Raw genomic sequence first — 21,933 nt, forward strand, 5'->3', positions numbered from 1 at the left:
TATCAATCAGAACAGTGTAGACGTGACCTACCCTCAGCTGCAAAGTGTGTTTCCTTTTTTTTTAAAAAATTTTTTTTTTAATTTTTATTTATTTATGATAGTCACACAGAGAGAAAGAGAGAGAGGCAGAGACACAGGCAGAGGGAGAAGCAGGCTCCATGTACCGGGAGCCTGACGTGGGATTCGATCCCGGGTCTCCAGGATCGCGCCCTGGGCCAAAGGCAGGCGCCAAACCGCTGCGCCACCCAAGGATCCCCAAAGTGTGTTTCCTGTGGAGAACACAGCACTCCACGTTGCTAATGGCTATGCTCGGGATGAGTGAGAGCTGACCGCCGCACCCCCTCCTCCAGGAAAGACATTTACATGAAGCAGAAACATACACACACACACATCTGCGAAAGCCTTTCCACCCAATGTCAACCTGCATGGCCAACCCCGTGCCGTCGGAGGGACTTCCCGCGGCTGTGTGAGAACTGTCCCCTCGAAAGGCCTCCAAGGAGACAGAAGGGCCAGCACCACGCCATCTGAGGTTTTTTCTCCAGCCCCGGGTTCCTTGGCTTCCTCTATGTGACACTGAAGCAGGGAAGTGAGGCCGCGTACGCTTTCACTCACCAATCTGTGCCTGAGCTGGACTGTCACCAGAGGAGCTCCTGACAGGTTCTGGGAGAGCACGGGTGGTGGGGACACCTCCAGAGAAATCAGGTAGCTGACTGCAGACAGTGTGTGGCTTTTGTAATTTGCTGCCTCTGCAATCCTTGGAAATGAAAGAAACATCATTACAAAAGGGGAAGTGGGGAGGGGCACGCAGCCAGAACCAGGACTTGGAACTTAATGTTAAGGCAGATTTTTGAGACTGAAATCCTCCTTGGATGGAACTTTGTCTAGTGGGGTACACGCTGCTCTCTAAGGTTGGATGCTGGCACCCACAGGGGGATCTACCCCTGGTGCTGCCTGGACTCCATCAGTGGGCTGCATGCCAGCTTCCCAGGCAACCTGGGGCCCTTGACCTCACCCAGTCGATAATTTAGCAGAAGTCATGGCTCAGGGAGTTTGAAGAACAGAAGGATCAAGGCACCACGTGTGACTCTTAGCAATCTCACCTGCTCAGCCGTGTGTGTGACCCTGGGTGAGGGACTCACCCCGTCTGAACTTTAACCTCCTATTTATAAAATGCTGTGATAAATGGTAGTGTGGTGAGCACCTGCTGTTCTGCCACCCAGTGTGCATTCACTCTCCTGAGAAAGGCCCACACTTTCCTCCATGTGACTGCCCCCTGCCTCACTTCTGGCTGGGGAGTAAGCCCTGCTGTCCAGGTCTGGACCTGGAGCGCACGGCCTCCCTCGGGCCATGGTGATTGTCCAGAGGTGAGTATGTGATCTGGGAAGGTCCAAGGAGATGCAAAAGGACTCAGATAGAAAATGCTGGGTCAGGGACCCTCATATCTCTCTGCCACGTGTCTGCCCTGCAGGAGGAGGCCCTGGCAGTGGCTTACAGCCATGAGCGGAGAGATGAACTAGGAAAGGAGCCCATCCCAAGGAAGAAGAGAGACAGAGCTGAGTGACAGCAGCTGGGCACTGGATCAAGCCGCCCCTGAAGCCACTGTGCCTGTATACCCTGCAGCTTACATGATCCAAGTGCCCTCTCACGAAGACACTTTAAGCCACTTTTTCGACATGTACAACCCAATCAAAGGAATCCTGCCTGATATACACGGTCCTTGCCTCACACAGTTACAAGGTCAAAGTGATACTCAGGGCCAAGATGGGGTACAGGATTCAAGGAAGCGCCCAAGCTCAGGGCCTGGCACATGTGTGCAGTGTTTGTATGACTCCATGGATGAGCACCTGTCTGAAGTCGTGCCCTGCTCGCTGCCCCACAGTCCTAGCCCCGCAGTCAGTATTCAGCAAACGTCTGTTGGCATGAATTCGACTTGGGAAAACTGCTCTCGGATGCCTGAAATGTGGAGTCACTGGGCCCACATAGGCCGCCTGGCCCTCTGCTGCTGTCTTGTCTCATCAGGACCTCACTTGTCTCCCACTTGCTCCCCAAAGCCTGGTGCAGGATTCTCCCTCTGCCCGTGCTTGCGTCCACACAGCCACCTTCATAACACCTAACCCGGTCTCTGGGGGCTGGGTATACGAGCCTCCTTCTCCCTTGACTAGTTTTACCTAATAACTAAACTCAAGCCCCTCTCCTTCTCAAACCTACAGAAAATTTGCTAGAAAGAGGACAGTGGACACTCACTCTTCACCTAGATCCCTATCCCCTACCATTCTGTCACATTTGCTGCGACTGGCAGGCTCATACACACACACTCCTGCTGAGCCCCGAGGAAGCACTCATGACACCTCTCCCCCTGAGTACTTCAGCAAGTACCTTTTAACTCTAGAGACAGCCCCCACCATACCACAGCACCATCAGACACTGCTTCAGTATTGTGATGCCATGTCCAATCCCCACCTGTTGCCTCAGAGCTCTGCTGGTCCTGATAAGGTCCATGTATCTGCTAAGGAGATCATCCTTGCAGGCCCACAGCTCTTTCTCCATCATGCCATGGGCATTCAACAGTGCCAGCCACACTTTGCAAAATGGCTCTTTACATTTGCTGGTTCCTCATGAGGAGCTTCAGACCAAGTGTTGGGGTAGGATTATTCCACGGGCCTCGTTAACTCCCTCCCACCATATCACATCAGGGGACATAAGACATCACGTCCCACTGTTGATGTCTAGAGTGGCCAGCTGGCTGAAGGGAATGAACGCCCAATGAATGAAAGGATTTAATGTCCTCTCAGTCCCCCTTTGGGGTGACCTTTGCCTGATAGGTAACTAACTACAGGTAGGGCTGCAAGATGGTGTCCTTCTGATCCTGTCATTCCTTCTGTACCAATTGGCTGGCATTACTCTACAGAGACGATCAAGTGCAGGGAAGGAAGCCAAGCCAAAACCTGTGGGAACTTACTCATCTGAAGCACATGTGAGTCTGCCAATAAGACATTGAGACCTGGAGCATCTCTAGACTCCCTCCCCAGCTTGGATTCCCAGTTGCTTGCCTGGCACAGCATGACCATCAGTAAGAGCTGAGCAGTCCTCATCATGACGGGGCAGGTGAGAGCCCCCGCGTGCAGGCGGTATAGCAGGGACTGGCTAAGTGCCCCCTAGGACCCAAGGACACTCAGACGCTGCCCCTGGCAGTGATTGCTTGGGCCCCTGGCGTGGCCCACCCAAGGCTTGGCTGTAAAGATGGAGACCCCATCCCTGACCCCCATCTTCATGCACTAAACTCATGCACTGACTCCACCCCACCCCAAAGGGGGACTGAGAGGACATTAAATCCCACTGCACCTTTCATTCTTACAAAAACCACAAATGCATGAAGGTTACAGCGCATGAAAGGGAAGGGACTCAGATGTGTAGTTGAGCAGGAACACCAGCATGCTATCTGCTGATTCTACTCATCTACTCATCTACTCCTAACTGTGCATGGAATTTGATAATTATCTTACAGTCAATATGGCAGGAATGCCCAATCATCTTATGAGGTGATAATAGCACCAAGCTTTGTTTAAACAGTTAACTCACTTAGTGCTCATGACAGCCTCACACTTCAGTACCATCATCATTGCTAATCCAGAGGGGAGCACACTGCCAAACACAGCCAGGCACTGCCCAGGTTCACACCACTGATAAGGGCCCCGCTGGGAGAAGAAGGCCAGGTGCCCAGCACCCAATTCTGTGCTGCTAATAACAACACTGTTGGTCAATTCTGTCCCAGTCCAAATGCCACAGGAGAGAACACAACACATATAGGGACTGTGCTTGATGAGCTATCTGGATGATTTTTTTTCAAGGTTAATTTTGATAATAAGACACCTTTGCATTAAGTGTTGACCTTAGAACTTCACCCAAGCTGATGATTTCACACATGAAAAATACATTCTCATCATTGTAAAATATTTCTGTTTTGACTTTGGGAAACCAACTGAGCATGTCAATGGGTGTTCATGCTAGGTAGAGGGCTGTGAGGGGGGGCCCATATGCCTGTGAGAGTCTGAGTCTCAGAGCCCATGACTTGCAGGGACAAGAGGAGCAGAACACGGTGACCCAGGTCATGGCAGCACAGATTCTGAGCCTCCTGAGTGCCTTCCCTGTGGGCACCTGAGGCAATGAGGACAGCAGGGAGGTGAGGCTAAAAGGCCCTGAGATGGAGGGATGTCCTATTTGCCAAGCTTCAAGCACATCCCTGGACTCCCCAAAGCAGGATACATCAGCAGGCTCACCACGATGAGCCTCTTCCCCCATCCATTCCAGCTAGTGCTGACATAACAGGGCATCTAGCAGGAGGATGTGCAAATGCAGGCCTGGGTGGCTGCCTGGTGGTCTCATAAATAAAGCTTTATTGGCACACAGCCCCTTCCATTCCTTTATGTATCATCTGAGGTTGCTTTCACATTCCCAGGGCAGAATGAATAGTTTTGACACAGACATTATGGCCCATAAAGACGAAAATATTTACTATCTGGCCCTTTGTGGGAAAGCCTGTCTAGCTTGTGATGATGATGGCATTTCCCTTCGACAATTCTCCAAAAGAATTCTGGAACTCACACAGTTAGTGACGGGTTCCTTTTCTTTGGTTATAAGGAAACCTGTTCAAGTGCAGGCTCTCCTGGGGCAACTGACCCTGTCCGCAGCAACATCGTGGCTATCATCTTCCCGCCGTCTCCCCAGAGGCTGTGACCATCTGGGCGATGGGGCATGGGCTGCCCTAGGGACATGCTGTCGGGCTCAACTATCTGCACACTACAAGCCACTTGTAACCCATCCTTTATCTGGAGGCGGCTCAGAGGGCTGCTGCTTCCAACGCCCCAGCAGATGGCAGCACCCAGAGCCCACTGCGCAGGGCAAGAGGGGCACCTGCACCCAGCAGCCTTCACGGGTTCAGGCATTAGGGCATTAGAAGAGGGGCCCTGCCCAGCCAGGGAAGGGGGATCCCGTGACAGGGGCAGAGAGGAGCCCTTCCCCTCCGAGGACCAGCCTCTCCCCATGGTCTGGGTGAGCTGACCCAGCATGAGGCCACAAGGGCCAGGAGCTGACCCGGCCAGTGAGAGACCAAGGTGATGGGGCCACCACGATGAGCGAGGCCAGATGGGCACATGACCCAAACGGGCCAATCACAGACCCCCCCCCCACCAGTGTCCACAGAGCCACGTGAGCAGACCTAGCCAATGACAGAGCAGGGTGCTCTGGCCACTGTGATTTGGGGAGCCAGGATGGGCACAGGATCCAAGTGGGACAATCACAGCTCTCCCTGAGTTTCCACGCCCATGTTCGGGCACGAGGCTGTTGTCCTTTTGGAACCTGAGGCACCCAAACGGCTGGGTCCTGAGCCCCCAGAGCCACCAGGCCTCCGCAGAGAGCCCTGCTCAGAAAGGGGCCAACACGGAGGAGTGCATGGGCAGGGGGTGCAGCGAGCAGGTCAGAAACACTTCTCCCACCCCCGTCCCAGTCCGGGGTTCAGCCATGGCCTGCAGCCCTCCCGGCCCCCTACCCTCGGCCGAAGCACACGGTGGGCAGCAGCGCTCAGGCGCTGAAGGCACAGGTCCTTGGCTGCCGACGCGGTCCCCAGGCCACTGTCTGTCAGCCCGCTGAACCTCCTCCCCGTCGTGACCCACTGTGACCCCACTGTGTGACCCCCAGACACTCACGTGGTCTTGGCGGGCAGGATGTTGTCCAGGTAATCATGCATCCTATGGTAGAGAAGGCCCACGATGGTGACCCAGGCTAGGGAAGAAAAGGGGCCGAACACCTATCAGCCTCCAGCGAACCGCCCCAGCCAAGCCCACGGGCCCCACCCCTCATACTCCAACCAGGGGGCTCCTGGGGGCAGTGAGGGCTTCTCTGTGAGCCTGAGCATCTCTGTGACCCGGCAGCTCTGGACGCAGCCGTGGCAATGACCACCCGCACCTCCCCTGAACTGACTCCAGACACGCAGATGCTGCGGCTCCTGGGAGAGCCTGCCTCGCCAGGAATGCTACAGGTTCTCAAGGCAAGAGGCCCTGCAATCTGTCACACAGCGCCAGTGTCCAGCCTTGTCCTCTGGGTGAGCATGTCCCCTCTGCTGTTGTCATGTGAGCATTTGCAGCCCCGTAAACACCTGAGCGAGGCAGCGGGTGCGGGATTTACAAGTGGTGGTGACCACACAGGTGTCCTTCCTGCCTTTCCACTATATCCCACCTCTGCTATCTGATGGCTTTGAAACAGGAATCATGTTCTGTGCTGTGTCCCGCACTAGCTTAGCAGAGGATGCTTGGGGAAGGAGGGGATGAACTGGCTTCTGGAGTTGGGCGGGGATATTCGTGAACATGTTAGAATTTCAGGAATGTACTTAGCATCATATCGCTCTCACAGTGTGCCAGGTAGTTGGGCTTTGCTCATTCAATTCCCGAAACAATATCATGAGTCCAGTACTAACATTATCCCTGTTTTATAGATGAGGAGACTGTAACACAGGCAGGTTCAGTAACAACCAGCAACTGGCTGAACCAAGAATTCCAGCCGCCAGTTGGTCCTTGTGACCAATAAGTTCTGCTGCCACAGAGGCAGCACATGAGGCTGCCACCCTGCTAAGTGTGAAAAACCATGGATTTCTAGATCATGCAGCCGAGCTGAGTGGTACGAGGTGACCAAAGATCATGTCAGATTTTAGCATCTTCTCCAGACACCCCCCGTTCTGGGGTTCCCCCCATGTGTCAGGAGTGTCATTTGACATCTCCAGGCACCTTTCACACAGGTGACAACTCCTTGCTGGGGAGGAGAAACCGTGATCCTACACCACCTAGGCTGCCCTTGGTACCCAGTCTCTAAGGCAGAACTCTGGGAATCACACATCATCTGGACAGATTGTCAGGAGCTGAGAATCCAAGACTCCCCTCAGGCTGCCTGAGGGACAAGCCTGTGGACGCATTCACTTTTCAAGGGACCAGAGGGGACTGTCACCACAGCAGAAATGGCCACGGCTGCCTGAGCCCCCTGAGATGAAAGTAGAACCTGGACCCCTGGACAGACAAACCCCTCACCTAGCCTGAGGCCACCCTGCACGGGGTGGGTGAGGTGGCCACATCTCTTCACATTTTGCTGACGCATCACTGTGCAAATCTGGGAGGACACAGGTGTCCTTCACAGTGAACCAGAATCACCCAGAGAGCCTGTCCAAATGCACATTCCCAGCCTTCCAGTCCCAGTTCACCAGGCTGGGGTACACTTGGAATCAGCATTTTGAGTGAGATCTCAGGCACTTCCCAGGACACCCTGAGAAATGTTGGCCCAGAGCCACTCCTGCAGGAATAGGCAAGCAGGCTCCAGGGTGGTCCTCCACCAGATAACAGCTGACAGCATATCTACAAGGGCCACACCTGAGACAGCTGAGTCCCGGGGGTCCTGGGGTAGCTCAGCAGCAGCACTCACCTTGGCTGCGGAAAGCGTCATGGGGAACCTTGATGTAGCTCTGCCCCTGGGCTGGGAAGCGGTAGTGGGAGGAATTTATGGTCTCGGGTAGGAGTTTGGCCACAGAAAACTCTGAGAACAAGCCAAAGACAAGAAGCCAGTCAGTAAGCTCCACAGCGCAGGAAATTAGGCTGTAAAACCCCATCTGCTTCTGCTTTTGTTAACAGAACAAGCTCCCCTGGGCAGTGTAATTACCTCTAGACAATGACAACCTACTAAAAAATAAGAGTCCAGGGAAGTCATTTCCACTGTATGGCTGACACAACCATCAGACCCACACGCTGGAGGGGCTTGTGGCCTGAGGCGACCCCTCCTTCCCTCCGGGCAGCCCATCAGCTCTCAGGGCTTCCTCCTGACACACAGGATGAAGAAGTTGCTGGAGATGCTGGCCTTCCAGCCACCAGTGTCATGTACAGATTGACTCTCAGCCGACAAGTGTTCACTAAAACTAACCTACATTCGGCCTGTGTCCCAGAGTTTGGTTCTTGTGCTGGAGTATTAGCAGTGCAAAGCTCCTGAGATAAAGGCTTTTCAAATGGAGGGGCCATTAAGTCAGCATGTGGGGGACTATACACCAATTACCTCGGAAAAACAGGTTTAGACCAAGCCTCCAGGCGGCCCTCGGAAACCTGATTCTGCACCTTTTATTCTACAGGCACCCAAAGGAGCTGCTGCTTTTTGACTCTTGTTCTAAGCAGAAGAACTGTCACATGAGCTCATTCTGGCTCCCAAGTCACAATCAAATGCTTCTGTGACTTTGCGTCCACATCACAGCTGACCACCTGTGCCCCAATCTCACTGCCCCTCCAAAGTGTAATTTTGCATAAGGGCAACATAGTTTAGGAAAGCAGAGAGGTCTGAGCTGATGGTGTGTTTACTGCTACGTGTGTGTGTGCACCTGTGTGCGTGCACACCTGCACGTGTTTGCACCTTTGTGCAAGTGTGTGGGCACCTGTGTGTGAGTGTGTGTACACTGTGTGTGCGCACGTGCAAGTGTATGCGTGCATCCATGCAGATGTGTACATGCAGGCGTGTGTAGGTGAGCACGGGGCCGTCAGAGCAAACCTCACAGGCCAGCTGCCTTCCTGAGTCCCCAGCCCCTGCACCAAAGGCCCCATCCCACACCCAGCTGACAACTACCTGCCATGGAAGAGGAGCCTATGATGGTGACCTGGGGCTCGTTGGTGACCAGGCTGGAAGAGATGTGGCCCATGACAGTGTCAACAGTCTCTATCAAGCCCACCACCATAGCATTGTCCTGGAAACAACACAACACAAGGAAACTGAGAAAACAGAACCTGCACAGTGACCATTCTGAAGCCTACCCTCCAAACACATGCAGCCTGGCCCTGACACCACCAGCACCCTCCAAAGGAAGAATGCCCTGTGTCTGTGGTGGCCTAGGCAGGCCGCCTGTCCCCTCAATGAGCAGATGAGCAGGAGCAGGGGAGAGCCCACAGCACTACCCTTCTCACAGGCAAAGAAGTGGCCAGTGAGGTCACCCACCCAGCTGACCTGGTAGAGAGCAGACATCCCAGTCACCTGGCCGTCAGCCACAAGGCTTCTATGCTTAGACACAGGTCACAGAGACCTGGTGCTAGCTACCCTCTGGACTCACCTCAGCAAAGCTCTGACCAGCCCCCACCTTGCCCCCTTCCGTTTCAGGAGGAGAGGGCTGATTGCCCCCCAAATGCCCTCCAGAACAAGGACACCAGAAGCTTCATCCTATTCTCCATGCAGGGGAGGGATGCTTTGGAGGTGCCAGCGCCCCAAATCCTCTCTGGCCTCTTCAAACCCCCTGGTGCATCCCTTCCCTCCAAAGGCCATCTTCACTCATTCTGATTCCCCAACACAGAGAGGATCCCAGGGGTCCCTCCTGGTCATTCCATATCTCAGCAGCAGCTCAGATCCAGCTGATGGGCCCTCGTCAGGCACACCACTACAGGGACAGGACCTTTCAGTGCCCTGGGTGTGCGGTGGCTGTGCCTCTCTGCCATCATGCCCTTTGCCTCCTTCCTGCCTTTCTGAAAAGCATCTGTCTGCTAAGGATCCTTAGCGCTCTCTCACAGATGCACACTCCATGAGAATCTAATGAGCTGGGAATAGAACATTGAGGCCAATTTTAGACATTTTCATTGAGGCCTGTGGCCTGATTTCAATCAGCAGAGCATGGCTAAACACATAGAAATCTGTGTCTCTCTGTAGTTCTGTGGGCAGTAGCTGATTAATACCTTCTCTTGAATGCACATTAGAGCCTTCCTAAGTCTGAATAGTTTCATGATTATTCATATTTTGTGGCAGAACATTAAGAAAAAATTACTTTATAATGATGCTGATAAAATAGGTCTGCTCAGGTCCTCCACTGGCCATTTTTTGGGGGTTCCCCATGCCGCAGTTCTGTACACAGAGTCCCTCTAGAAGCCTCCAGTCCCTCTGGATGGTTGTGCATTTTAAAAAAAAGAAATTGTTTCTAGGTAATACTAGATCAACTGTAAATTCAAATCCCTTGTTTTCCTCCCTTTGCTAGTGTTAACTCCATCTCATTCCATTTGAAACTGTTTAAATAAAAAGTTCATTAAATGTAAACCATACAGCAATCTCATTAATAACATTTCTGCCTCAAACTGGCAAATATTTTTTAAACCTTATAGGATATCAGGAGAATGAGCACTTTAATATTACAATGGTGTGGTTGCAACTCTGCTAAGCAAGGCAGTTGAGAGTCCTCCCCACTGCTGGACTTTGGAAGTCATGTTAAGACCACAGCATCAGAAAATGGACAGAGCCAGGACCCCAAAGTCACTGGACTGATAGGCTCCTCGGACCCACTCCAGACTTTGCATGAGTGAGAAGTAAGTTTCAACTGTGCTATGCCACTGAGATGCAGGGGTCTATTTGTTACTGCAGCATAGCCTAGCCTAGCCTGACTGATCTCCCTACTGTCAGTGGAAACTGTCCTGCAGAGTCAAAGACAACCAGGTTAAATCAGACACACAGCGTATTTGTAGACTATGTGGGCAGGTAAGTGAAATAAAAGCAGAACGGGAAGGGGTGTGCTCAGGGTCGTGGTCCACCTTAGGACTTCAGGTATCTATTCTTTTATACATTTTTTACTATCTACAGTTTCTACCTTCACAACATATTAACTTGTTTTATTCATTAAATAGTAGGATCAATTAAGTTATTTTTAAAAAGAAAAAATTCTATTCTCCTTTCTAATTCTTTGGAGTTCAGGGGGAAAAGAAGCTTTTTTGGTTTTTACATTTATAACCATGAAATACACATTGTCACGTGTTCTACTTTTTTCACTTAATCTAGTGATCTTTAAACATAAAACATGTTTTTTTTTTATTACTACTCAAGAACAATGTGATGGTAAAACATATCTTATTAAAATGATAAACAGAGGGATCCCTGGGTGGCGCAGCGGTTTGGTGCCTGCCTTTGGCCCAGGGCGTGATCCTGGAGACCTGGGATCGAATCCCACGTCGGGCTCCTAGTGCATGGAGCCTGCTTCTCCCTCTGCCTGTTTCTCTGCCTCTGCCTCTCTCTCTCTCTCTCTCTCTCTGTGACTATCATAAATAAATTTTAAAAAATTAAAAAAAAATTTTTTTAAAAATGATAAACAGAGGTCAACCAAGTATACACTCAGGAAGAAATGCAACCATTTCCTTGCTTGGTGTTGAGGAGAATAATGTATCACTGACACATTCTTGAGCCATACAGAAGACATGGTACTTCACATCAGTTGTATCTGGTCAAAATGTGCTCTAATATTTCAGATTACAAAACTAAAAGATGCATCATTTCTCTTCAAGATGTGAATTGGGCCATATTTACACCAGTTCTAGGAAGTCACAGTGGTTCCCAAAGTGCATACGTTTTGAAGATCAAAATGTTCTTTTTTCTTACCTCTGATACATCAATCCAACTGGGCAGTTGAAGAACCTCTTCCATGGCTTTTAAGAAAGCCTAAAGGCAGACAAAATGACACTTCTTAGCATGTATCCTTAATCCTCAAAATCTCAAGACCTTTGATTACTCCATGTCTATTAAGCAATGGCTGGTTTGGATTTTACATGTAGTAATAAACAAAAATAGCTGATATCAGCATATTGGGTTATATTTTACAAGGTCCTTCAGGCCTACTATCTTACTTGTTCCCTGTGACAATCCATTCATCAGTGATAAGCATTCAGCTTAGTCATGGAGACTAAGGCACACACAGTGCCTAGGAGATAGAAGCAGCCCTCAGTAAATGACGGTTGAATGAATAAATGAATGAATGAACGGATGAACAAATCATGGCCCACTGAATATGCTTTCCTTGGGTAGAGAAGCCAAGCTGACATAAAACCACATGTGTTCATTGGAAATTACCTCTCCATAAAGAAGTTACTTGGGGACCTTTGGTCAAATCACCTTAAAATCATATTTGGTTTGGCTCACCATTTAAAAAAAATGAAATTAGCTTTTGACATTTTCAAATTGGAATATTTAAATGAAAATGTTAATTTCCTGCTTCTTTTGAGAAAAGCAGAAGCTTTGACCACCCCTAACCCACAGTCCCACATGGCCACCATTGGCAAAAGTGAAGCAGCAGCTTAATCAAACGTGTTCCTCAGTGTACCCTAGTCCTCGCCACTCCCTACTGCCTGACACCTAGTCTAGTCCCTCATTTACATCACTCATATCAGCCTTTAACTGTTTGTCTTCTATTGTAGACACAGAATTAAACTTAGAGCCTGAATTAAATCTCCCACATTTCCACCAAACTGCCATTTCCAGAAAAATCACATTCTTCCTCACTTTTAGACACTAAATATTTAGAGAATACATCATCAAAACCCCTCACTCCTTTATTATCTTTGATAAATACTTATTAAGACCCTGAAGGACAAAGCCTTAAGAACTAAGGATGAACAAAATATTGGACTTGAGGTCTAGTGGGGAAAATTTATAATCTAGTGCAGGAGTCAGCACTTCCTTAAAGAAAGATCACCTAGTATTTAGGCTTTAAGGCCATACAGTTCTGTCAGAAACACTCAACTCTGTCATTGTAATAAAAATGCAGCCACAGACACATAACTAAATGAGCATGTTCCAATAAAACTTTCTTACAAAAACAGGCAACACAGATTCGGCCTAATGGCTATAAACTGCTGACTTGTACTTTAGAGCAGTTTGGTGACATAAAAATATAATGTGAGCCACATTTCAACTTTTAAACTTTCTAGAGGCCATATTTTATTTAATTTTTTTGAGAGAAAGCACAAGTTTGCACAGGAGCTGCGGGGAGCCGGGGGGAGGCTGGAGAGGGAGGAGAATCCGGATCTCAGGACCCTGAGATCATGACCTGAGCCAAAACCAGGAGTCAGGGTTTAACCAACTGAGCCATCCAGGTACCCCTCTAATAGCCATACTCTAAAAGAAAAAAAAAAAAAAAAAGGTGAAACTAATTTTCATTAGTTTTTACAAAGTAATTTCTACTTAGTCCAATATATCTAAAATAGCACTTCAACATGCTAATATAAAAATTATCAATTCAATATTTTACATTCTTTTCTGTGTCCTCAGTGTTAGAAATCTGGCGTGTATTTTAAGCACATCTCAGTCTGAGTTGACCACAGCTCAAGCCCTCCCCAGCTGGATGTGGCTAACGGCCCCCGTATCACCTGGCACAGGACCTGACTTCTCACCATTTTCCTGCCCGATTGCTAGCGCTGAGAAGCCAGGGGACTTCATGGAAAATTAGATATTACTTCTCATGGAATCAGAGATGGGCAGGATTCGGGGCCAATCTGCAGGATTCCTCTGCAGGACACCCGGAGTCAGATCTCTCCACTGAGGTCCACGTCACAAGTCCCAAACCGAGGGCCCGAGGCTGAATGCGCCTCACAAATCTGCACGTAAGATCCAGGTACGGGGCCTCCCTTGCACAAGCGGAAGGGGCAGCCCTGCAGGTCAAACCCGGGGCTCCGAGCAGCGAGCCGCCACCGCTACGGACCGGCCGCCGTCCCTGCTCCCCGCCCCGCTTGCGGGCCCTGAGCACTTGGCCCGGGCAAGGCCAGGTGGCCCAGGGAGAGGCAGGGGAGAGAGGAACCCGGAGCTTCCAGAGGAAGTTTGCCGTGCTGACCTGCAGTGGCGCCTACGCTCCAACAGGCACCCCCTCTCGGCTACAGACAGGCCCTGGCCTGGGTCCCCCACACGCCGCGGACCCTCGGCACCTTTGAACCCAGAGGTGCTCCCGCCCCGCAGCCTCGGCCCCGCCCCGCAGCCTCGGGCCCGCCCACACTCCTTGTGATTGGCTGAGCCGTCGTGCCCCGCCCGCTCCCCTGGGCCGGCGGTCACGTGACCGAGCTCCGCCCAATGAGCTGCGACGGGAGGTCTGCACACGGACCGCGGGAAAGACTCTCCTTCCGGGTCAAGACGCGTGGCCTCGTGGACTCCCTCAGGCACCGGCTGCCGGCGCGGGGCCTGGGGGCGGGTTGTCCCCGCCATTGGGTAACACGGAACTGTGCTGCGGCCGCAGGCCCCTGCTGTGCGGGAAGACCAAGCACCGGAACCCGGCACCCGCAGTGAAGCAGGCGGCCACCTGCCTGCACATACTCAGGGCTGGTGCGGGTTGTGGGCAGCCGGAGCCGCTCTCCTGGGAGGCCGAGGAGGTAGGGCGGCGGGGAGACCGGGGAGGAAGGGGGGCGGCGGGGGCCGTGGGGAAGCAGGCACAGCGCCAGGCCTCAGACTCCGCAGGCCGCGTGCGCCGCGCACGCCTGCACCCGGCTGGCCCCAGGGGTGGATGGGGACGCCTGGGAGGCTGGCTCTTGCTTCTCCCCGCGGGGGCAGGGGGCCGACGATGCCCTCTCTCCACGTGGGGGGCATCCCGCGCGCCTTTGCACGTGCTCCTCGGACCTGCCATCAGCCAGCAAGCCTGGCGGAATGAAGGAGCCTCCCAGAGCGCTCGCCGCGCGCCAGACGCTGCTCTCTGCAGGCGCACGAGCGCAGTCTCCTGTTGTCTCCCCGTATTGCCGCAGAACAGAGTGACCAAGGACACAGGGCACAGGGCAAGGAACCCTCGGGGAGATACAGCCCTGCACCCTGCACCCTGCCCCCCGCACCCAACGTGGGACACTTTCCAGAAAAAACCCGCCCAGACATGCCTTCCCTCTCCACTTCAGCCAAGAGCCCCGGTGCTGAGATGGAAGTTAAGGCCACAGGAACCTTACCACCTCTATCTACCTCGACCCAGGAAGTATTTGGAGCAGAGTGGAAAGCAACCACACCTTGATTCCATGCCATAAATGGCCAGTTCACAAAGTGCTCTAGGTAACTTTGGCAATTCCCACCGGCCCACAAGTCACAACACTGTGGGTCACAGTGTGTGCAGACTGCAGCCTAGGGCTCCACAGCAACATCGACCCAAGACCCAGTCCCACCCTTTACCAGGTGCCGAGGTAGCCAGCAGAGTTTAGAACCAGAGATGCACGCCCAGATGGCCTTTGGCCAGGTAGATGCCGAGGTGGGAACATGACATGAAGGGCTAAGGCAGGGCTAAAGAGGCCCCAGCCAGCTGGGTAAGCTGGCTGGAGAGGCCACCCTATCCAGTTATGCATGAAAGTCTAAAATGCAGACTTTTATGTAAAAGCTCCTAACTTTTCTATAACTTTGTGCAGATTAAACAAAACACGCCTGTGGGCCAGGATCTGGCACTTTGTCATCCCTGATCAGCTAAGCACAGAAATGACTAGCTTTACCTTGGTGAGGTTCAGTGCCATTTCCTGTGACAGAGGCTTATCAGGTAATTTGTGAGACATGTTTTGCAGATAACTCAGTACAATTCCTGGACTCTGGAAGTTTTTTCTTTTCTCTGTCAAGTTGGTTATGATAGGATGGTAGGCATTGGTGGGCATCTGAAAGAAATGAGAGGCGTGAGTTCCGGCTAGGGACGAAAGCCAAGAAATCCCCTGGAAGTTCAGTGTGTCCTTTTGGTCTCGTGCCTCTTAAAGCCTATGACAACGGCAGTTGCACCTACTGCATATCAGGAGGCACTTTTGTGACACTAACACATACTAACTAACCTTTCATCCTCTGGACAACCTCAAGAAATATGTGACTACTTGAGAGATAAAACCAAGCACAGAAAGGCTTACCCAGAAATAAATGTGGAATTGGGGTTTGAACCCACATAGATGGTGTAAGAGTCTGTGCCCTCACTATTCCCATAGATTTCCCAAGTGAGGTGTAGTGGTGTGATTACAGGTAATGGCAGAGTCCATTTCTGTATGGACTGATCTTTCCTCAAATGTTGGGAGAAGCGGCAGAAAGAAAACAAGCATCAACACAGGTCCTGCCTGCCCAGAGATACTCTCAGCATTTGTGTCCCTGGACAGTCTGCTTTACTTCCTTTTGACCCCTGAGGCCACATAGCAGAGGGTTTTCCCTTTAGTCAGCCTGGGTATCCGGAATTCATGCCAAAGTTAGCTTCTCCTCCAGGGATGATTTCTTCCCAGACGCTAGACTGCCTACTGAAATTCAGTCCTGGCATAGAGGCTAAGCAGAAATTCTTCAACAAGGGGAGACAGAGCCGAAGTCAAAGTGCATGCTCACCATGGTGTTGGCTGGAGGTGTCATGAAGAAGCTTTGTGGTGTTGAAGACAACAAAGCATTCTTTCCTGGAAAAAAATCAGTAACGCTTAATTAAGGCCTGAAACGTGGTCAGTCTTTCACCATGAGGAAGACCTGTCTTTGTTCAAAATTCTTCAGCTTCAGACACATCCAAGAGAGCCTGAGAATGTTTTGAGTAGGAATGGTGCTGGAAAGATAAAGGGCTAGTAAATTAGCTCAATAGACAAGATTGTATGGATTTTCCCAGGTCACATTACTTTCCTATTTATGTTTCAAATTGCTTTTGAACACCCTTCATGCAAGTCATCATATAAACGATGATTTTATACAAGCATTTACTGATTTCAAATAAATAGAGAACCAAAAGAAACAGCCTTCAACTACGCCTGGACTAGTTGAAGATGGAATAGAGAGGGCTGTTAATCTCTGGGCTGGGACGAACAATCCGTCCAGTCAAGCCTTCTTCCCAGACAGGTAAAACAAGACAAAGTAGTGGGGGGACTCTCCTCCTGAGCCCCTTCAACCCTGAGGATTCTAGTTCTTTCTACTCCATTTGGTTAATCATAAGTAATTACAAATAATGAAGATATCCAGCACCAAAAGCCATATTTGCTCTGCTCTACCTGTTTTCCACTGATGATTTCTAATTTAGCATTTTCTGGTAAGAAAACAGACTAACTAGATACTCTACCTCATTTGTGGAATATCCCTCAAGGTTGCTTGGGGTGACTTAAGGAAATGACCTCATCACCCCTAGCTAGTTGCAGTAGTAACCGGCCCCCTGGGTTGGGGAGGGGCCAGGTAGCTGGGAGACAGACACGGAAGGGGAGACACTGCCTGAACAACAAGAGCCCCAAACATTCCGTTCCCCAAGTCAGAGCGATATTCATTCAAGTGCCAAGGAGTGACAGAGGAGTCACACTGAATTCACGTATAACTCACATGAGTCCACAAAATAAAGTGCAAGACAGTGAGGATCAGCCTAGCCATCCTGCCCACCCTCAGCTGAGGACCGTGTGAGGCTGAGAGAAGAAGGGAGAATCTTCTGTGTCCTCTGGCAGTCTCAGGTCCCAAAGGGCTCTTATTTTGTTGGCCTCTGTTTGTGTGGGTGTGTTTCTAGTGTCCAAAGATACATACTTGAAAATCAAGACTAGATGCAGCCTTCTACTTCCTCTGGTTCTTTGTGTGGCAAAGCCTCTGTGTGAATTAGAAAAGGTCACCCCATCTGGTCTGTTCTGGCTAATAAATTAGAAGAGGATGCCCCCTCTGGGCAAGTCACACAGAGAAATGCCTGCTCTGAGCACATGTTTTGTGTGCAGACAGGGCTTTATGCAAAGAACAAGTTCTGCTTCCTGCGGACCAGCCCCAGCAGAGCCCTGGCCTGGGGTAAGAGATGCTGGATCTCAGCACAGATGTCTATCTGCCTGCTGCTGACCTGAACCTGTGGCTCTGACAGACTGACCCACATGAGCAGTCCAGGGGACTCCAGGTCATTTTCTATATATGTGCTTTATGTCATGTGACCTGTCTTCAGAACTGAGTCCCCAAGCACTATGGGGTCTGATGGGTCTAGTTCTGGTTCAACAAAGATGCATGCAAATGCTCCCTGGGACACACAGATGTTAATGCAAACACCTTTCCTAAATACCTCCCCCCCCCCAAAAAAAAAAAAAACCAGACACCACCTTCAGAAGGCACAGAGGGCGAGGTGATCTGAAACACTATGTCAGGTGTGGGGCTGATGCTTCTCATCCCTGAGCCCTGGGATGTCCTGGGGACAAGGATTTGTTGGGATAACTGCAAGAACCAGAAACAGCAACACCTCTTTCCAGTGTTAATAAAATGGCAAAGTATCAGGAAGGCAGGATTTTTTTTGAGGCTTTCAATAATACATGTACAGATGACATCTTGGTCTCAAAATGACAAATTTCTGAATCTTGGGCTATAAAATGCAGGAGATTGACATCCTTTTTTATTATACAGGACCTATATATTGTCCTTATGTCACTTGTGTGAAAGGAATGAATTCTACTTTCTCAGTGAAAAATGGGTGTCAAAGGCTGCAATGGACAGAGACTTCCTGCAAGCACAGTGACTGTGCCCTGCTTCCAAGACCAGCAGCCACAGTCATCTTTGGGGAGGCTGACCACACTGCCATGTCAGGTGGACTATGATGCAGACTTAAGGCAATCAGCATATTCTCCACCCTCAGCCACAGTACTTGGTTTCTGGGAAACACCAGATCAATCTGATGAAATGAGAGTCATGGCCAGCCCTGCTGCAGGAGATGACAGAAAAAGGAAGCCCTTCGTCTTCGGCAGAGGATGGGATGGAGCCCTGGAGGGAATGGCAGCCATGCTGGCACCACAAGAAGGAAGCAGAGAACACAGAAATTCCTAATGATATGTGAAAACCTAGAGCAAACGGGTCTTGAAGCAGATTTTCTCTTCTTGTTTCCATTGTGTGAGATTTTTTAACTTTGGCATAAGTCACATTAGTTGTGTTTTCTGTCATGTAACCACAAACCCCTAACAGCTAAGGGATTTACTGTCAGAAGTTGAGGGGCGGCAAGCCTTTCAGCTCCTGGTCCTGGCATTCCCCTGCTGCTCTGGTGTCCACGCAGTGGCCAGCTGACAAATGTTTATGAGTGACTGTTGTTTTCTGGCAGATTATTTCTTGTTGAAATAAAGATTCAGTACATTCATGTGTTGGCAGAATGAAAATGGAATGAAGGGAAAGTATTAATCTTAAAAACAGTGAAAATGTTGCAAAAACCTGCCCCATGGCATTCTGCTGATGCCTTACACCTGTCACATGATATCTCCATAGCCCCCAGCTTTCTGGGACATAGGTACTACTATTTCCATCATTTCAAAAAAAAAGAATGCTGTGACTTGGAAAGATTAAGACACAAAAAGTCACATATTACATGATTCCAGGTATGTGGAAGACCCAAACAACAGAAGTCTGTAGACACAGAAAGTGGATTGGGGTGGCCAAAGGCTGGGAGGGGAACACAAGGAGCAGTAGCTGGTGGGTGCTGGGTTTCTTTCAGGGTTCTGAGACTGTTTTAAAACCAGAGAGGATGGCTGCACAATGTAGTGAACATAGTACCACAGGACTGTATACCTTCAAATGGTTGAATTTATGTTACATGAATTTTACCTCAACAAAAGTAATTTCCCAAGTCCCACAGGTCATCATGGCTGAGTGAAGATTTGAACCCAGGCTTCCTGTCCCTCAGGCCCTATTTCTGAACAACCACTCTGTACTGAGCAAGAAGGGGGCATCCTTTGGGGTCCCTGAGCACCCACCAGAGTCTGGCATACAGAAGGCACCCGATAAACATTTGTTGATCAAATGCATTAATGGATCTGGAATATCTATCCCCAAAGCTGTCTGTAATCATCCATCATGTACAACTTGAAAACCCGTGGTGACCAGCAGGATATTCATCTCAGTGTCTCTCCTCTAAGTTGCCAGTTACTCCATCTTAAGAAACAGGTGTTCTAGAGAAATGACTGTATTTATGAGGTTCATCAGGATTCCTCGCAGCCTGCAGCACAGACGGCCACCTCAGGAGAGTGGAAAGTGAGAAATGCTAGTAAGGGAGGTGGACAGAAGGAGCCTTTCCCTTCCAGAGATGGGCAGAGCTGGCCTGAGCCCTCCCCGCCATGCCCACTGACCAATGGCAGCTGTGAAGTACATCGCGATCTCGTCCGGGGTCAGGACCCGCTCCCAAATGATGAACTCATCAAAAGCTCCATCTTCATAATGCTTGGTCTCATCCTGCTCAGACCCTATCACGAGGTTGACGCTGGGCTCCCCGTAGGCATGAGATACTTTGCCACTTGGGTCAGAGGTGCTCAGGGTCCCATTGACGTAGACTTTCAAACCCTCCTTGGATTTCCATGTAAACAGGACATGAGTCCAGTAGGGACCTAGAGAGAGCAAAGGTCACTGTTCTGCTGATGTGAGAAGAGCTCCCCATGCATGTGTCTCCCAGTTGTTAAGCACATCCCTTTTGAGATGATTAGTCACTTTTAACCTTGGTGGTGAGTCATAATATGGATCACTTTCCTGAGTCTTTTGAAGTACAGGGAAGAAATTCCTGCCCCTAAAATCCCAGAAGCAGTCCAAAGAGACCCTTTGCTATTTTAAATTGGATCCTTTGATATTTAAAATTAAAACTAGGTATCCCTGGGTGGCGCAGAGGTTTGGCGCCTGCCTTTGGCCCAGGGCGCGATCCTGGTAGACCCGGGATCGAATCCCACATCGGGCTCCCGGTGCATGGAGCCTGCTTCTCCCTCTGCCTGTGTCTCTGTGCCTCTCTCTCTCTCTGTGACTATCATAAATAAATAAAAATTTAAAAAATAAAATTAAAAATAAAATTAAAACTAAATAATAGGTAGTGGTCATGACTTGTTCAAAAAAATTTTTTGGTCCTGCCTAGGCCATCATAGTGCAGGTCAATAAAATCTATGTGGCAATAAAATTTATCTAAGAGCCTGATTCAGCCCACAAAATTTGGTATCCACCTCTGCTCCAACATAGTACATGTGATATTAACCAACACGGTGGTACCATGGTAGGCAGGGCCACCCTCCTGGCTCATTCTCTCTGGCATGAGAACCACGGTCACCAATAAGAGGAATGTTTGTCAGACTTTGACAGAAGCTTGCCCCACAAAGGGCCTCACTTCATTTTGCAAGTGTTGTGTTAAGACATCTCATGGGCTTGCTTTTGAAAGGAACAAGGCAGCTCTTTAAAGGCATGTATCACTTCAAGCCAGGCATCATCTTAAATCACCCAGCAATCGAAACAACCACCCTTTATTTCTAGAGATGGCAACTCCAAGAAGATTTTTCTCCAACCTAAGTCATCAGAATTATACTTTTGGTAAATTGTCCCCAAATCTTCCCTTATAATAATTACAGAAATCTGAGTAGACTCTGGTGCAATTAGCTATTGGGACTGCATCAAAATAAAAGCTTCTGCACAGTGAAGGAAACAACAAAACCAAAGGGAAGCCTACAGAATGGAAGAAGATATTTGCAAATGACATACCTGATAAGAGTTAGTATCCAAAATGTATAAAGAACTGATACAACTCAACACCCAAAACAAATAATCCAATTTTTAAAATGGGCAGAAGATATGAATAGACATTTCTCCAAAGAAGAAGACATCCACATGGCCAAAAGACATAAAAAGATGCTCAACATCACTCATTATCAGGGAAATGAAATTCAAAACACAATGAGATATCACTTCACAGAATGTGTCAGAATGGCTAAAATCAAAAACACAAGAAACAACAGGTGTTGGCAAAGATGTGGAGAAAAAAACCCTTGTGCACTGTTGGTGGCAATGCAAACTGGTGAGGCACTGTAGAGGACAGTATAGAGGTTCCTCAAAAAGTTAAAAATAGAGCTACCCTATAATCTAGCAATTGCACTAGGAGGTATTTGCCCAAAGAATACAAAGATACAAATTCAAAGTGATACATGCATCCCTATGTTTATAGCAGCATTATCTACAATAGCCAAATTATGGAAGTGGCCCAAGTGTCCATGGACTAATGAATGGATAAAGATGGCGGATATATATAATGGAGTATTACTCAGCCATAAAAAGGAATGAAATCTTGCCATTTGCAATGACATGGATGGACCTACAGAGTATAATGCTAAATAAGTCAAGACAAATACCATATGATCTCACTCATGTAGAATTTAAGAAGCAAAACAAAAGGAGACAAACCAAGAAACAGATTCTTAACTATAGAGAACAAACTGGAAGTCAGAGAGA

General features: G+C 49.5%; 1 protein-coding gene across 3 annotated transcripts in view; it reads right to left on the reverse strand.

Annotated features, from left to right (window-relative positions):
- Positions 1-21,933, reverse strand: part of ADGRD1 (adhesion G protein-coupled receptor D1) — a 122,736-nt gene that overhangs the window by 73,004 nt on the left and 27,799 nt on the right. For 2 of the 3 annotated variants that reach the window (XM_049101763.1, XM_025473550.3), the window contains 8 exons: positions 19,809-20,063; positions 16,105-16,169; positions 15,252-15,407; positions 11,413-11,472; positions 8,641-8,758; positions 7,462-7,572; positions 5,703-5,778; positions 613-754 (listed from right to left, as the gene is read on the reverse strand). In XM_049101763.1, coding sequence (XP_048957720.1) covers positions 613-754; positions 5,703-5,778; positions 7,462-7,572; positions 8,641-8,758; positions 11,413-11,472; positions 15,252-15,407; positions 16,105-16,169; positions 19,809-20,063 — 983 coding nt within the window. The remainder of the gene's footprint in view (positions 1-612; positions 755-5,702; positions 5,779-7,461; positions 7,573-8,640; positions 8,759-11,412; positions 11,473-15,251; positions 15,408-16,104; positions 16,170-19,808; positions 20,064-21,933) is intronic. The other variant, XM_035706431.2, reaches the window with a different exon arrangement.

Source organism: Canis lupus, chromosome 26 (genome assembly GCF_003254725.2).
Source record: "Canis lupus dingo isolate Sandy chromosome 26, ASM325472v2, whole genome shotgun sequence".
Taxonomy (NCBI): domain Eukaryota; kingdom Metazoa; phylum Chordata; class Mammalia; order Carnivora; family Canidae; genus Canis; species Canis lupus.